The 17392-nt window shown below is 47.4% G+C and overlaps 1 protein-coding gene and 1 long non-coding RNA gene across 4 annotated transcripts in view; one reads left to right on the top strand and one right to left on the bottom strand.

The window, feature by feature from the left end:
* Positions 1 to 17392, bottom strand: part of LRRC9 (leucine rich repeat containing 9) — a 73382-nt gene that overhangs the window by 3249 nt on the left and 52741 nt on the right. For all 3 annotated transcript variants that reach the window (XM_079982410.1, XM_079982408.1, XM_079982409.1), the window contains 8 exons: positions 17019 to 17149; positions 15089 to 15197; positions 13272 to 13411; positions 10584 to 10720; positions 9306 to 9523; positions 8135 to 8203; positions 6973 to 7098; positions 121 to 304 (listed from right to left, as the gene is read on the bottom strand). In XM_079982410.1, the coding sequence (XP_079838536.1) occupies positions 121 to 304; positions 6973 to 7098; positions 8135 to 8203; positions 9306 to 9523; positions 10584 to 10720; positions 13272 to 13411; positions 15089 to 15197; positions 17019 to 17149 (1114 nt within the window). The remainder of the gene's footprint in view (positions 1 to 120; positions 305 to 6972; positions 7099 to 8134; positions 8204 to 9305; positions 9524 to 10583; positions 10721 to 13271; positions 13412 to 15088; positions 15198 to 17018; positions 17150 to 17392) is intronic.
* The window catches only part of LOC307208869, a 288717-nt gene that overhangs the window by 247053 nt on the left and 24272 nt on the right, over positions 1 to 17392 (top strand). The gene's annotated exons all lie outside the window — the stretch shown is intronic.

Here is a 17392-nt window from a genome sequence, read left to right as displayed (position 1 = left end):
TTATGTATTGGACCAGAGACCTTTAGGGGACCCTGTTGCGCCATCTTCAACCAACCAAGTGGAAGACCTGAGACTTAACCCAGAGAAAAACAAAGAGCATCATGGCCCATTTACGCTCACCTTTGACGGACTCGCTCCCAACCAGCTCATCCACAGAATGAGGGACGATAAAGTCGCCCCCATAGAAATAGTTGATACCCGCGTTCAGGTTCACGTTGGCTATCTTCAGGGGACAAGGCTTGGGGAAAGTGGTCTGCAGCACGGGGAATCCACAGTCTATTGGAGAGTTGGCAAGAGGAAAGACCTACATGGTGAGACATCAGGGGTATTAGTAAGTCTCGTCTCTCAGGCTCGGAAATGCCGCAAAGAAACAGGGAGGGAAAGTTACTTACCCCAACTACTATGGTCACGTGGGCCCCCCAAAAATTAATCATTCTACCCAGACACTGAGGTCCAGTGCCGAGGGCCTTCTGGCGGTTCCCTCGCTGTGAGAAGCCAAGTTACAGGGAACCAGGCAGAGGGCCTTCTTGGTAGTGGCACCCGCCCTGTGGAATGCCCTCCCATCAGATGTCAAAGAGAAGACATCTGAAGGCAGCTTTTAATGTTTAACAGACCACTGTGTTTTAATACTTTGTTGGAAGCTGCCCAGAGTGGCTGGGGAAATAATAAATTATTATTATTATTATTATTATTATTATTATTATTATTATTATTATTATTATTATCACCCCCTGGGCTAAAAGGGTTCCTCGGTCCTGCCCTCATTTCAAAGCAGGATACATTTCCATACTCCTTAGAAAAATATTCTACTATGTGCGAGACTGCCTTACAATTCAGAAGTTTCCTCCAAGTGTCCAGTCTGAGGCTGTGACAATTTTATTTCTGCTGGTTAGCACACTCACCCATTTCCCCCAAGCTCTTAGTCCAAAGAGATCTGCCTTGACTCCATTTCCCACCCTTTCACAATTAATACAGTACAGCCTGCAAAACTACAATCCCCATCAGGCTTTGCTCCTCTCCTCTCTCACAAGATTCCACTGCCAAGGGTCAAGGGCTACGCATTTGCCTCAGTGCCCTCTGTAAAAAAATTTTTTTTAATGCACTTCCCAGCATGTTTCTGCCTTTCCCTGTTGGATTTTCCTGCACTGCAAAGTTCAGTGGATTATGTTGGCTTTGCTTTAGCACGAGCTGAACCCTATCTTAGTCATGCTCATTAATGTTAGTGGGTCTACTCTTGAGTAAAACAAGGTTGCAGTGCCACCCCCCAAGTTTCCACCACGCTCTGCCTTTTTGTGAAAGATCACAGGCTGGAGTTAAATGTCACACTACAACGGACATCCCACTTGCGCAAGCATTTTGGCTCGCCAGGCGGAACAATTCCCCCTCTTCCCACACTGTGTGCTGTTTTGCAGGCTCCCCCAGTGTTAACGGAGAAATCCGAGGGCTCCCTTGGACAAAAAACAAGGACACCAGCCAGGAATAGCAGAGCAAAACAGCAGCCAGTAGGCTTGGTCTTTATTGAAGACTGTCGAGACTGGACTCCCACCTGCCACCAGGTGAAACAAGATGGAAGCCCTGAACAAAAGGAGACCCCAACTTTTATTAGTTACTAATCCCCCAAGCTACATCCCTAGAACTACATCACAACTACATCATGACTACATCATTGACACATCACAAAAAGGAGGGGTTGAGGGAGTTGTGGTGGTGGTAGCCGGAGTGTCTTGTCACCTGGCCGGTTCCACCTTTCCCCCTCCCCATGAGTACTTTCCAGAGGACAAAGGGGAGTTTGTAGTTTCCTGCCCCCAGAGAGAAGAGCTGATCACTGTCCTTTGTCTCAGTCCGTGCTGAATCCACTCCCATATGCAAGTTCTTTGTGACCTTGATGGTCTTCTGTCTGGGACCATCACGGTTGGCATGCCAACTGGGTAGGGCTCCTGAGTACGTCTTGGTACGCTCAAGGGATTATGGCTGCCCTGTATCAAACCTTCCCCCTTTGATAATCCTTCCTTCATGGAGCAAAATAAAAGTGGAACGGTGTAGATCCGATGTACGGTTGATTTTCTATGAATTTATAAGAGAAACATTGCGTATGTCGTACGTGAGTGTGTGTGTCGAGTTTGTACAAACTAAATGTTTGGGGGGGGGGTTTCCTGCAGCACCAGCACAGGTTTTTTCTTTGGTGGGGAGGAAGGAAGACGAGGCCCCATTGTGCAAATGGAAGCCCTTATGCTGGGCTTTTGCTGATGGGCCTCTAAAAGTGAATCCCACCTTTAGACTGTGACCAAAAGACCAATGAATTTTAAAACACTGTATTTTTCGCTCTATAAGACGCACCAGACCACAAGACACACCTAGTTTCAGGAGAAGGAAAACAAGAAAAAAAATATTCTGAATCTCAGAAGCCAGAACAGCAAGAGGGATCGCTGCGCAGTGAAAGCAGCAATCCCTCTTGCTGTTCTGGCTTCTGGGATAGCTGCGCAGCCTGCATTCGCTCCATAAGACGCACACACATTTCCCCTGACTTTTTAGGAGGGAAAAAGTGAGTCTTATAGAGCAAAAAATACGGGGCCCTGATGCATGCAGCTTGGTGCTGCCTCCCCAGTCCTCCGCAGCTGTTTCCCTGCTAAGGGAAGCAACGGTGAGCCACAATTTTTTTTCATGCTCCCCCTTTCCACTGAGCCAAGCATGACTGGGCACCTACATCTTGCTTCTGGGCCTGAGCCCAAGAAACTACAGATGCATCCCTTTCTGAAACTGCCGCCAGTTTACGTTGATTGTGTTTAACACCAGTGCTTCCTTCTCCGCCTTCGGCTGCAGGGTTTAAAATTCGTTTCCACTCTTGCCGACACCTTTTTATGTGCTTCTTAATATTCCTAATCGGCCTCCGTCCAGTATACCTGAAGGAGCGTCTCCACCCCCATCATTCAGCCTGGACACTGAGGTCCAGCTCTGAGGGCCTTCTGGCGGTTCCCTCACTGCGAGAAGCTAAGTTACAGGGAACCAGGCAGAGGGCCTTCTTGGTAGTGGCGCCCTCCCTGTGGAACGCCCTCCCACCAGATGTCAAAGAGAACAACAACTACCAGACTTTTAGAAGACATCTGAAGGCAGCCCTGTTTAGGGAAGCTTTTAGTGTTTGATGTATTACAGTATTTTAATTTTTTTTGGGAAGCCGCCCAGAGTGGCTGGGGAAGCCCAGCCAGATGGGCGGGGTATAAATAATAATTTATTATTATTATTATTATTATTATTATTATTATTATTATTATTATTATTATTCCACACAGAAGCACGGCCTGCCCGTGACTCATAGAGGTAGGGCTAAAGGAATGAGGAAATACAACAGGCCCCATAGAATCGGGGGGGGGGGGACGACCCCCAGTCTATAGAACCTTGGTTCCAGGAGCAGTTTGATGGGACTGGAATACAGTCATACCTTGGTTCACGAACAGCTTAGTCATCGAAAAAATTGGCTCCCGAACGCCGCAAACCCGGAAGTAAGTGTTCCGGTTTGCGAACATTTTTCGGAAACCAAACGTCCATTTCGGCTGTCGGCGTTGTTTCCGGGGCCAATCAGAAGCTGTTGGATTTCGAAGGGACTTTTTTCTGGACTTCCAGAATGGATTGAGTTTGAGAACCAAGGTGCCACCGTACCTGCTAGGACTTCAGCCCAAAGCTTGAATTGGATATGCACTTGGCAATATCTTGCAGGCAGGCAAAGCTTGCAGGAGGTGGAGCAAAAGACTGATATTCTCCCACATGACGTCACCATGTCCCGCCCCGTTTTACCAGCCCATCTTTGCTTCTCCAAGGGATGCCATAAACTAGGGGTGTCTCCAACTTATAAAAGAGTCAGGCAGGCCCAGGAAATGCATTTGATGTCAGGGAAAGATAGCAATCAAGGCCTGCCGTACCATTGGATGGGCGGGGTATAAATAATAAATTATTATTATTATTATTATTATTGATTCAGGGGATTTTGGGAATAATCTGTATGTTATTTGGCTCATCGTTATAGCGTTTCTACCCTCATGTTGAGGTTTGGATGAGGACTAATGTTTTGGTTTTCTGCTTCCATTTCCAAAATGTTTCCGGAGCACCTTGGAAGAAAACAAGGCGCTAATTAAGATGCTTTCTCCTGTGCGAAATTTCCTGTGACATTTAACACCAAAAACGTACTTTTCAAAGAGAAACAACAGAAGATCTTGCTTCTCAACTTTCTAACAAGCACTTAGGAAAGAGCAGCTTTGATGTCGCGAAGGAAACCGAGAAATCGTTTGTTGTTCCACTTCGGTGGCCTAATGAGATAATGCCTCAGTTCTGTTCTAGCTAACGAGGCAGAGCATCTTCACTGAAGCTTTCTGAAAAACCCAGAAATCTCTCTCTCCTAAGAGAGACGAGGCCTTAGCACTCTTTCGGCAGCTGCACTAATACGGCCATGTTTTTTATTTTTAAGTGATGTCCAACGTATAAAAAGCATAGGTCAGTTTGGAAATAAAGGCATTTACAACGTGCTGCAATCCGCTTCACAGCACTTAGAAGCCTTGTATACAAAGCACCACATCTTCAAGCAGCAAAACACACACACACACACACACACACACACACACATCAGTGTTCATTTTTGCAAGGCAACCCGCTGAGCTCTTGGCTCTACAAAGAGGCAGGCGTTGCTTCTGATACTGTAAACATGACAAAGATGTCGCCTAATGTGTTTTTCGGACTGGGGCTTGGGGCATCATAAACTGAGCAAGTTTCCATGCAGACTAGAGCAGCCTTCACCAACCGGCTGCCCTCCAGATGTTCTGGACTACAACTCCCATCAGCTGCAGCCAGATTTGGGAGTCGTGGTTAAAAACATTGAGAGCACCAGGTTGACGAAAGCTGGGCAAGAGACTGCAGGTGGAAACTCCTAAATTACACCCCTAAATTTTAAAAGGATACCAGTAGTGTTGTAGTCAAATTAAATGTAAAGGTAAAGGTACCCCTGACCATTAGGTTCAGTCGTGGCCGACTCTGGGGTTGCGGCACTCATCTTGCTTTACTGGCCGAGGGAGCCGGCGTACAACTTCTGGGTCATGTGGCCGGCATGACTAAGCCAATTCTGGCGAACCAGAGCAGCACACGGAAATGCCGTTTACCTTCCCGTTGGAGCGGTACCTATTTATCTACTTGCACTTTGATGTGTTTTCGAACTGCTAGGTTGGCAGGAGCAGGGACCGAGCAACGGAAGCGCACCCCGTGGCAGGGATTCGAACCGCCGACCTTCTGATCGGCAAGTCCTAGGCTCTGTGGTTTAACCCACAAATTACATATGCACAAACATGTATTGCAGAATGGTACTCCTCCTACAAAGGAATGCTAGAATCACAGAATTGTGGAGTTGGAAAGGACCCCAAAGCTTATCTAGTCCAATCCTGCGCAATGAAGGAAGAGGGGTGTAAGACCATTAAGCTCAGAGTCTAAAATAAGGATGGGAGCCTGTGGTCTTGCAGGTGGCAATGGACTCCAACTCCTACCAACCCCCAGCCAGCATGGTCGATGCATGGGGGTAACATGATGGGGGTTGTAGCTCCGACCATCACTGGTCTGAAATTAACTGCATACATATATACAACTTCTTGTGTACTCACACATGCACACCCATAGAAGCTCTGGAAGCACACTGCAGCGTACTCAGGGACTGACAGTGTAATTATACTTGCATGCACTTCCTGACGCACATATTGGAATCACAACAGCTTAAAAATCTGGTGTGGTCTTGTTTATGTTGCACAAGCGTACAGACCTCCCGCAGGCAAGTGTGAGGATTTGACCTTACACCAAAAGCGGTAAGAAGAAGCTTGTACTGCACATCATTCAGTCTTACCTCTCAAAGCCTCACTCGATCGATTGCATAAACCAGTCTGCCATCCTCCTTCATCCTCCTTCTTCTCAACCCCGTCCTTTGCCCAGCCACATTTAATTCATCCTCCCAAAATCTCTGCCAGAAGCCACTTCTTGGCTGTACCCATCTATGTCAAGTAAGGTCGATGCATGGAAGTGAGAGCTGGACCATAAAGAAGGCTGATCGCCCAAGAACTGATGCTTTTGAATTATGGTCCTGGAGGAGACTCTTGAGAGTCCCATGGACTGCAAGAAGATCAAACCTCTCCATTCTGAAGGAAATCAGCCCTGAGTGCTCACTGGAAGGACAGATCGTGAAGCTGAGGCTCTAATACTTTGGCCACCTCATGAGAAGAGAAGACTCCCTGGAAAAGACCCTGATGTTGGGAAAGATGGAGGGCACAAGGAGAAGGGGACGACAGAGGACGAGATGGTGGGACAGTGTTCTCGAAGCTACCAGCATGAGTTTGACAAAACTGCGGGAGGCAGTGGAAGACAGGAGTGCCCGGCGTGCTCTGGTCCATGGGGTCACGAAGAGTCGGACACGACTAAACGACTAAACAACAACAAGGTTGGTGGGGACTAATTTGACTGTCCCCCGATAACGAGGCTGGCAGCAGGGATGGTTCACCCAGAATAAAAAGTGAATCGCAAGCATACGTTCAATGTCGTTTGGTGCTGCAGGAAGGTGGATTTTTTAAAAAAAGAAATAAAGAGAGGAATGAACTGACTCTGCAAGCCCCACCAGAAAGTGTTATTTTGGTTCTTTGGGTGCACAAGGATTCTCGTTCCGGGCAAGTAACAGGACCTGGGGGGTGGGTGGTGTGTGCCACTTTGGGACTTGACAGTAGCTCAAGGTAGCTGTGCCACTGTGTGGAACTAGAGAGCCCTCATTACTGAACTGTCATGGATACCAGCACCCAAACATGGCTGCCCCTGAATGTGACTCAAAAACAGGCTGGAATTTTAAAAAGGAAAAGAAGACACCAAAGGCAATTTCTGAGCTGACAGAATCACATCTGCCTCGGTCCTCCCCAAAACGGTAAGAGGCCTAAGCAGATCTTAATTATAATAATTGTGCTTTACTTGCTGTTCTAGCAAATGGACTTCAGCCCTTGCCCTCTCTTCTGGAGTGACTGTTACTCCATCCAGCACCTGAAGGTTAGGTAAGTGGAATACAAGGAGCGGGCGGTGGCAAATCTTGCGGGACACCTGGGATGTGGAGAGGAAAGAAGACAGTGGTGAAATCCAGGTGTTAAATCAAGTGCATTTTGCTCACATCCCTTCCAGAGGTTCAGGTTTAGGCCCTACAGTTAGCTAACAGATGTAACATAACATAGCGAAGGCAGATGTAACAAAACACAGATGTAACATACTTAACGGTAAGCACCCATGGAGGGAAATCTTGCTTCTAAACTTGCCATATGCACATGCATATGTCCAAGACAAACTCTGGATCTGCTTTCAATCTCGTCCCTCCCATTGTGCTTTCTAAAAGGCATCATTTTAGAAGAGGCACATATACAATTGAATGACTACTGTCTTGCACTCAAAACATTTCCAGGCTTTCTCATGGATATAAAGGTAAAGGTAAAGGTACCCCTGCCCGTACGGGCCAGTCTTGCCAGACTCTAGGGTTGTGCGCTCATCTCACTCTAGAGGCCGGGAGCCAGCGCTGTCCGCAGACACTTCCGGGTCACGTGGCCAGCGTGACAAGCTGCATCCGGCGAGCCAGCGCAGCACACGGAAACGCCATTTACCTTCCCACTGGTAAGCGGTCCCTATTTATCTACTTGCACCCGGAGGTGCTTTCGAACTGCTAGGTTGGCAGGCGCTGGGACCAAACGACGGGAGCGCACCCCGTTGCGTGGATTCGAACCGCCGACCATGTGATCGGCAAGTCCTAGGCGCTGAGGTTTTACCCACAGCACCACCCGCATCCCTTCTCATGGATATATTTACTGTCAAATGGTATATGACCTGTTTGGGGATACCAAAACACACACACAAAAAACACTGTACTTAACATCACGAAAATGAGTTCTGAATATTCCAGAATGAGATCATAGAATCACAGAACTGTAGCGTTGGGGTCATCTAGTCCAATCCCCTGCAATGCAGGTATCACAACTAAAGCATGTCAGGCCTCTTTGCGAGCACTTCGGTTTTAAGGCAGCATCCTGCGAAGCACTTACTAAATAGATTGTGCATAATTAAGGAGATGAAGGTAAACCTCAGCTTTACTCACCGGATTTCCATATATCGAGAGCTCTTTAATGCATGGAAGACAATCGAGCTTTTCAAGTTCTGACAACTCCTGTCCCAAGATTAAAAAAGGTTGTATTCAAGAGCCATTGAAAGCTTTCCTGCAGAATGCAAGCACTGACAGTCTTATGCAGGAATCTTCATACAGCTTTGCTATGGAGTCCTTCAGGAATCACTTTGGGCAGGAATGGGGAGCCTGTGCCCCTCCAACTACTGGAGGACTGTAACTGCCATCAGCCCTAGCCAGCCTGGGGAATGGCCAGGGATGATGAGAGCAGTGGTCCAAAATCTGGAGGGCTGCAGATTTCCCAGTCATATTCAAATCTATTCAAACCATGACTCCTAATTCCCAGTTGACCATTTGTTGGCTCAATTGTTTCTTGACCGATCCTAAGAGATAGTGGCACAAGATCCATTGCAATTAGGGATGGGGCAGAAATTTATTCCAGTCCCCATTCAAAGGCAAGCCTATCTAATTCGCCCTTCCCAAAACAGTGAGTCAATCGAAACACAACCATCCTTTCCAGTGGCGTAGCGTGGGTTGTCAGCACCCGGGCCAAGGCAAGTAATTTGCGCCCCCTAACCCGTGGATTTGCGCCCCCTAACCCGTGGATTTGCCCTAACCCCAGATGTTGCGCCCGGTGCGGCCGGCCCCCACTGCACCCCCCACGCTACGCCACTGATCCTTTCAAATCTGCACCTCTCCAGATTTTTGCAGTTCCCCAGCAAAGTGTACCAAATAAAATGCATATATCAAGGTAAAGTATGCAATCAAATGCTCACATAACATAGAAGCATGCATTGCATTAGGGAGAATTCATTTGCAAAAAATGTGTGTTCTAGCCAAAGCTGGATACAAATATGTGATCATTAGGAGGAATTTGCTGATGAATCTTCAAGGGGATTTTTTAAAACAAGAATTTGCAAACTGATGCGGAAATTAAAGAACTGCACTTTGGAAAAATGAGAAATGGAGAGAAACCAAAATGGATAGATTTTCTCTTTCCTAATTGTAACGGCAAAAGACAAGCTGAGTGCAGAATTAAGCACTCGAACCTTTTGCACCCAGCCTTCCCCAAGTTGGTGCCCCCCAGTTGTTCTGGACTGCAGCTCCTACACATCTGGGAGGCTCTCTCCCACCAGATCCACTGTACCTGAATTCTATTGAGGCCAAGGAAAAGCTTCTGCAGCTTCACCAAGCAATGCAAATTGTTCAGTTCTCTCAGGCGGTTCTCCTCCAGGTGAAGCGCCACCAGGGAGCTCTGCTTAGCAAACGAATTCTCGTGGATTGCTTTGAGTCGGTTATGATCCAGCACCAATTCCTGTAGAAGCTGCAGGCCATCAAGCCCCTCGATCTGGCTGATCTCGTTGCCTGCAATGGAAAGAGCAAAGGATGTGGGGTGTAACAAAAGCAGTCAAGTACAACACTTCCTGTTTGCCCAGAGCGGACACACAGGGGGATGTTACTCCAGCCAGGAGGACTTCCTGTCATACCTGGTCTCCCCCTGCTTGTGACCAGGTAGATGGGCGTGACCCTGTGAGATCCTGTAAAAAGGGACAGTCACGCAGCCATCCTCCTCTTCCTCTGTTGACTTCTTCAACTCTTGATGCTGTTCTCTTGATGTATTTTGCTGTCTGCTGGCTCTCAGCCAGCAGCACATGGGCTCATATCCCTACATGGGATGAACCCACTCTCTTTCCTGTAACTACAAGCTAAAACCTGCCTTCAGGGAACCTACTGTGAACTGAATGTAAGTAAACTTTTTGTTATACTTTTAAAGAAGACTGTTGTATCTTTGTTCTTTTGAAGAGGGAACAAAGGGGATTTACCAGGATCAAAACCAATCTGGACAAGCCAGATTGGATTGCTTAAGTTAAAATTTACCTACGAAAGAGGACTTTGTATTTTTATTTCGTTTGTTTTTTATTGTAATGTATTATGAAAAGTCTTAATAAAACCTTATAAAATACAACAGACACTGAAACACACCTATGCACAGTGCTATTTTTCTAGAAAAAGAGGTGCTGGAACTCACTACGAATCCTTGTTCTCTTATATTGGCAATGGCGCCTACCTGAGAGGTGCTGGAATTGAGTTCTGGTGAGTTGTGGCTGGAAAAAAGCCCTGTACACACACACACACACACACACACACACACACACACACACACAAAACCCCACAGATCAACTGGTCTACCTCTGGCCTTGTCTAGAAGTCTGCAGTGGCTTCTGGGAAGCGAATGGGTAACATTTAGTTGGGGATGATATATACTACAAGCTGAGTCTGCAACCAGATGTTGCTGTGCTCCAACTCAGGGTTCCAGCCCACCCCCCAGACGTCCTTACAGACCTCTCTTCCATCTCCCCTCCCCCCCAAAAAGGTATTGTGTGAACACATGACAATGACTGTTTATCCAACAGTTGTTACTTACCCTGTAAGAACAGAAACTTCAGGTTTTTTAGCCTGCTAATCTGCAGCGAGGCCAAACTGGCAATCCCATTGTAGCCCAGGTGGAGAACTTCTAAGCTCTCCATGATCGGAGGCAAGCTTTCATTGGCTCCCATGTCCCTGAAACAACAAGGGGACCATGTCAGGGGACAGAGCTCAGCCGCCCAGTGCCAAGAAAGAAATTTACATACCGCTTCCCCTCACCCCAATGCACAGAGTTTTGCTAGAGCTTTGAAGCAGGGCTGGGCGAGGACACCCTGCTGCTGTTAAAACAGCGGTGCTGGAACCCCCACCATGGACTTCGGGCATTAACATGGAAATCCACTCTTCCTCCAGCAAAATGCCTGACAGGAGGAAAAGTGGAACAGCTGGAAACCGCTGTTTGCTTCTATTTAGTAAAAGTTTCATGACGACCCCTTGGCAACAGCCCTTTGCTGCCAGGGCAAAGTGGAGCAAGACATCAGAATGCAATACTTCTGCCGCTCTGCATAGGAAAAGTCAGGGATCAGCCAAATGGAGGTTACTTCTGAGGTTTCGGCGCACTTCCTTTTTATGGGTCTGGCATGCCAGGTTATCCTGCCAACCTAGCACTTTGAAAGCACATCAAAGTGCAAGTAGATAAATAGGTACCACTCCGGCGGGAAGGTAAACGGCGTTTCCGTGCGCCGCTCTGGTTTGCCAGAAGCGGCTTAGTCATGCTGGCCACAGAACCCGGAAGCTGTACGTTGGCTCCCTTGGCCAATATAGCAAGATGAGTGCCGCAACCCCAGAGTCAGCCACAACTGGACCTAATGGTCAGGGGTCCCTTTACCGTTACCTATGCCAGGTTAAGTTAACTGAGGTCTAGCGCCAAGGGCCTTCTGGTGGTTCCCTCGCTGCGAGAAGCCAAGTTACAGGGAACCAGGAGAGGGCCTTCTTGGTAGTGGCGCCCACCCTGTGGAACACCCTCCCACCAGATGTCAAAGAGAACAACAACTATCAGACTTTTAGAAGACATCTGAAGGCAGCCCTGTTTAGGGAAGCTTTTAATGTTTAATAGGTTATTGTATTTTAGTGTCTTGTTGGAAGCCGCCCAGAGTGGCTGGGGAAACCCAGCCATATGGGCGGAGTATAAATAATAAATTATTAATTGTTATTATTATTATTATTATTATTATTACACAGCAGCGCACCCAGGGGAGTGTTCCTGGGTGCATTATCAGCAGGAAGCTACAGCCATTCCTGGCTCCTTGATAGGCGTACCTGGAGAATGCGCGTTTGTTTGGAAACTCACCGGTCATATTCCTACATCGCATTTTTAGGTGTTGCAAAAGTTGGGTGCCAACCCTGCTCTCTGCTAAGTGGTGGCAAGAGACTATGAGGTTCCAGGAACTCAACCAGGGTTTTTGTTCCTTTGGGGAACTGAAGATGTAGCAGGGACTATCATAGCTTTAAGAAATACGGGTTATTCACCCATTTACACCTTCAGTCTGCATGGAAGGAGTCCAAATCATGCCCCTTAAGAGGTGCCACCCGAGGCAGCTGCCTCATCCAGCCTCACGGGCAGACTGTCTGTGCTCTAAAGCACAAAGAGCAAACACTTCCGATGGCCATTGCTATGAGAATACTCATACACAGAAGAGGCCTGAGATGATTACTGAAAGGGCGGACGTAATTGCCTTAAGAAGGAAAGGTCGTACTGATATCCCGCGAATCAGACAGTGGAATTAAGCAGTTTTTAATTAACTAAAGGGTTCAAGGACTTAATACCCCAACTGATAAGCCTGATTAAGGTCTTTTGGAGATATCAGACCTGCAAAACCCATGCATATCTTTTGCCAGATGTTTCTGAGAAAAGCACAAAAGCCTCACTGTACACCTGGACCAAACTGACCGAGGAGGAGGCTGGACAAAGCAGTCTGATTTTCATAGATTAAGCAGATATAAGGGGCTCACGCGTCTGGAACAAAAGACCGAGATGCAAGAGAGATTCCATTTGTTTTCTCTTCGTGCCTCTGCCAGGAACTTGTCCACAGTATCTCAAGGCCTTCGTTTACCAGTCTGGGTCATTCACACACCAGTTCCACTCCTCTGCACCCCCATCAGAATGTGCCCCAGAAAAGGCTCCAAATGGAGCTGTTGACTAGGGGGACCCAGGGTGTCTGACTTGGGAAGCAGGCAGCCCCCCACTGCAAATGCGTAAAACTGGTTCTCCCTCCAGAGACCAACCTCCCGAAGGGGATGTAACAGCTAAAAATTGGCCGCTGTTTCTTTAATGCTAAAAGAACTAAGTTAGCATGAGTCAGCGGCCTACAATGACTCATGCAACCTTTCACCAAATTGTACCTGTATATATAGAGTGGTCAATGTTAGTGCTTGGTATGGGTTGGTTGGATGGTAGAAAGCTGGTTGCATTTGGTGTTTGTAAAAGCTGTTGGTCATGGTTGGAGAAGAAGACTTTTTAAGAATAAAAGCAGCAATACTCTGCAAGAATACTCTTTCTCAAAGACTCTTTTGTGCCAACTAAGGTCTGAGGACTAGGCAAAGGAGTAAAAAGGAGGTCAGAACCTTTTCTTTTTCAAACAGGGGAAGCACCATCCATCTGGGTTTCACAAAGCAACGGTGCTTCTAGATCGGCGTCAGAACACCCATCCATCTTCAGCAGCTCCTGCTGGACTTATCTACGACATACCTGTTGCCTTTGGAAGATCCTTGCTGTCCGTAGCCGCTGGATGTCACTTTCTGGTACAGCAGCTGCCTGTTGGTTAAGTGATTTGAAACCTTCTGCCTGGGAAGGATCGACTCGATGTGATTGTAGTTGAGGCAGAGGACCTGCATAAAAAAAGGGAGTCGGAGGATATCAGGTGAATTCAGTTTGGCCATGTAAAAAGGACCCATAATTGACCCTCAGCATTGGGTTGGACCAGATGACCCCTGGCATCTCGTCCAACTCTATAATTTTCTATGATTCTATGACCTAGGATGGGGCAAGTAGCACAAACAGGGAATAAAGACAAATCCACAGTTCTGACCTGCTTAGTCCTAGGATGTCGTGGACTGGTTAGATGCAGAAGAATGGTGAGAGTGACCAGCTGGGGAACCCGCAAGGGAAGAAGGCTCAGAACAAGGGGAGTGGTGGTGGGACAACGATGAGGGGGCAGAGGGAGAATGTCTCCCAGAATCAGAAGAGCCAGGAAAAGGGCGGAGAAGAGACATGCAGGCACAGTCTCCAATTGCTTGGGGAAAATCATGGAGTGGAGGGGACTTGGTAAAGGTAAAGGACCCCTGGATGGTTAAATCCAGTTGAATTTGACTATAGGGTGTGGCCCTCATCTCCACTTTCAGGCCGAGGGAGCTGGCATTTGTCCACAGACAGAAGCCAGAGCACACAGAAATGCTGTTTATCTTTCTGCCGCAGTGGTACCTATTTATCTATTCACACTGGTATGCTCTTGAACTGCTAGATTGGCAGGAGCTTGGACAATGCAATGGGAGCTCACTCTGTTGCATGGATTCGAACTGCTGACCTTCCGATCAGCAAGCTCAAGAGGCTCAGTGTTTTAGACCACAGTGCCACCCGCATCCCTACAGAGGGGAGCTGCGAGGAGGTGGGAACCTTCAGTCTCAAGAGCTGCTTAATTAAGCCTGACACTCCTATGCCGATCACGTTTTGGCTAATAAAGAGTTAACTTGCACAGTGTGATTTACTGCTGCCTCACTCCTGACAGCAGCATTTTGAGCCGGGGTGGGAAACCTGTGGCCCTCTGTATCCAGCTCCCATCATCACTGACCACTGGTCCAGGCTGAATGGAGCTGATGGGAATCCTAGAACGTTTGCAGGGCTGCAGGTTCCCATCCCTTCTCTAGAACTTCTGAGGCTGCTACTATCCTTGACACTGCAAAGCAATGTATGAACTTCACAGCATTCGCCCTTATAATAATCTGTGGAGGAGGAGAGAACGAAGACTGAGACGCAGGACTGAAAACTGGGGCATAGTTGTAGTAAATGGTAATATTTTTTAAAAAAGTAAGTCTGAAATAGCCCTCGCACACCCACACCAGGGCCATCTATAAAAGGTAAAGGTAAAGGTACCCCTGCGCGTACGGGCCAGTCTTGACAGACTCTGGGGTTGTGCGCCCATCTCACTTAAGAGGCCAGGGGCCAGCGCTGTCCGGAGACACTTCCGGGTCACGTGGCCAGCGTGACATCGCTGCTCTGGCGAGCCAGAGCCGCACACGGAAACGCCGTTTACCTTCCCGCTGGTAAGCGGTCCCTATTTATCTACTTGCACCCGGAGGTGCTTTCGAACTGCTAGGTTGGCAGGCGCTGGGACCGAGCAGCGGGAGCGCACCCCGCCGCAGGGATTCGAACCGCCGACCTTTCGATCGGCAAGCCCTAGGCACTGAGGCTTTAACCCACAGCGCCACCTGCGTCCCCTAGGGCCATCTATATCTGCACTCTATTCCCTGCGAATGAGAGGGGAAGAATAGGAAACATAGATGACTCACTTTGATGTTAGGGAGGTAGACCAGACCACTGAAAGAGGTGAGGTTGTTGTTCTGCAAATTCACGCTGGTGATGTTCTTAAACTGGTCTGCTGGCGCAAGATCCACCATTCTGAGTCAAACAAAGGAAAGAAAGAAAGAAGACATTTAGAGAGAGCGGATGGTAAATAAAACTTGATGCTGTTTCCCGCCCTGAGGCATGCTCTAAGGAAACACCGACAGAGCTTTTCTTTCCCTTTTCAAAGCAAATGGAAAACATTTTGGGAATTATAGGGACAGAACTACTTAAATCGTATAGAAATTTATTTATGTGTGCTACTACAGCAGCAAGAATGTTACTTGCCCCAAAATGGAAAGAAGCAGAAGTCCCAACAAAGGAAAAATGGATACAAAAACTCATGGAATATGCAGAAATGAGGAAACTTACCGAAGAATAAAAAATCAAGATAACAAACTTTTTTATAAAAGAATGGAAATGGTTTATTGAATATTTACAGATAAACTGCAAACAGATAAAAATTATCATAATAACCTGTAGTTATAGCAAGGTAAAGGTAAAGGTACCCCTGCCCGTACGGGCCAGTCGTGACCAACTCTAGGGTTGTGCGCTCATCTCACTTAAGTGGCTGGGGACCAGCGTCGTCCGAAGACACTTCCGGGTCACGTGGCCAGTGTGATGAAGCTGCACTGGCGAGCCAGCACCGGTGCCGCACACGGAAACACCGTTTACCTTCCCGCTATAAAGGGGTACCTATTTATCTACTTGCACTTAGGGGTGCTTTCGAACTGCTAGGTGGGCAGGAGCTGGAACCGAACGACGGGAGCTCACCCCGCCGCGGGGATTCGAACCGCCGACCTTACGATCGGCAAGTCCTAGGCACTGAGGTTTTACCCACAGCGCCATCCGCGTCCAGTTATAGCAAGAGTATATATTTAAAGTAGATAAACAAGTGAACAAATTAAATGAATTTTCATATGCAGAAGATATAAAAAATAATAATAACTTTAAGGAACCGCAGAAAGAGGGGGAAGGAAGTCAAGTTTTGAAATGTTAAAATGACTGTAAAATTAAGGAAATGTATAAACCTGAAAAGCATAAATAAAAATTAAAAGAGAAAGACAGAGAAAGAAAACATTGGTCTAGGAACATAGGAAGCCTCCTTACTCCAGGGCAGACCAACTGGTCCAGCTAGATCCATACTGTCTTCTCTGACCACCACCAGCAGCAGCCCCTCTTCAGAATCTCAGACAGAGGCTTTCCATGTCTTCTACTCATTATCTATTTAACCAGAGATGGTGGCGATGGAACCTGGTACCTTCTGTGTGCAAAGGCTGTGCTCTGCCATAGAGCTACACTCCCTCTCCAGGCATGCAAGCAGTGGCGTAGTAAGGTCAGGTGGTACCCGGTCCGAAAAATTTCTTGTCACCCTCCCCGACATTGAATTTTATTTTTTTTTAAAAAAAATGCCTGCAAAAATGGTTTGACTTTATTTCATTTTTTTTTGGGGGGGGGGAGCTTTTTTTTGCGGAGATTGCATGCCTTGCGCCGAGGAGTCTACCTGCCACCCTACAGGGCAGAGTCTTCCCCCCTTGCTCCGCCCCTGCGTGCAAGTCCAGCTTAGACCAATTCCAACCACTGCATGTTTCATACACACACACAAATCAAGGCACCAGCCCTTTCATTAAAAGCAGCCAGTTCCCCAAAGCCTGCTGGAATAAGGTCTTCTTCACATACCAGTGGAAGTACAGCAAGGAGGGAGCCAGTCTGGGGAGCTTCCAATCCCTAGCTAGGCATGATGGGAGCTGTACTTTTTAAAGGGATTCAGGGACAATCAGTGGTAAGCTCCGATGTGCGGTTTTAGGAACTCTGCTGACAAACTTAGCTGGGCAGCTGCCCACGGTCCTTGTCACTCGTGTTAAAAATATTACTGACCTGATCATAGAAGCCGTCCAATTTAATTCTTGCATTTTGCTGAAGTTGGAATGGCCCAGTCTTTCCGCAACCATATCCGCATTAAGTTTGCCCCCAAATAAATCTTTAGCGTTTTCAGTTTCAGCTGCTTCCTGCATTGAGGATATTAATTTATTTATTTTTAACTGAGAGCCGAAATTAAAGTTAGAAGATTGAAGCTGGATGTTGGAAGATTGAGGACAGAGAGAAGAAGAAAGTCGTTATTCGCAGAGTATACACAGCACATCTGTGTTCCGTTCCTTCCTCCTGGGCTGTGTTCAGAAAGTGGTGTTGGGGGTGAGTGTTCAGACCCCTGGGCTCTCACTTGTGAGGTGCCTCAGGGTTCTGTCCTCTCC

Source organism: Podarcis cretensis (genome assembly GCF_951804945.1).
Source record: "Podarcis cretensis genome assembly, chromosome: 1".
NCBI classification, from domain to species: Eukaryota; Metazoa; Chordata; class Lepidosauria; order Squamata; family Lacertidae; genus Podarcis; species Podarcis cretensis.
Note: the sequence above shows the minus strand (reverse complement) of the source record. Positions and strands in the feature narration are given on the sequence as shown.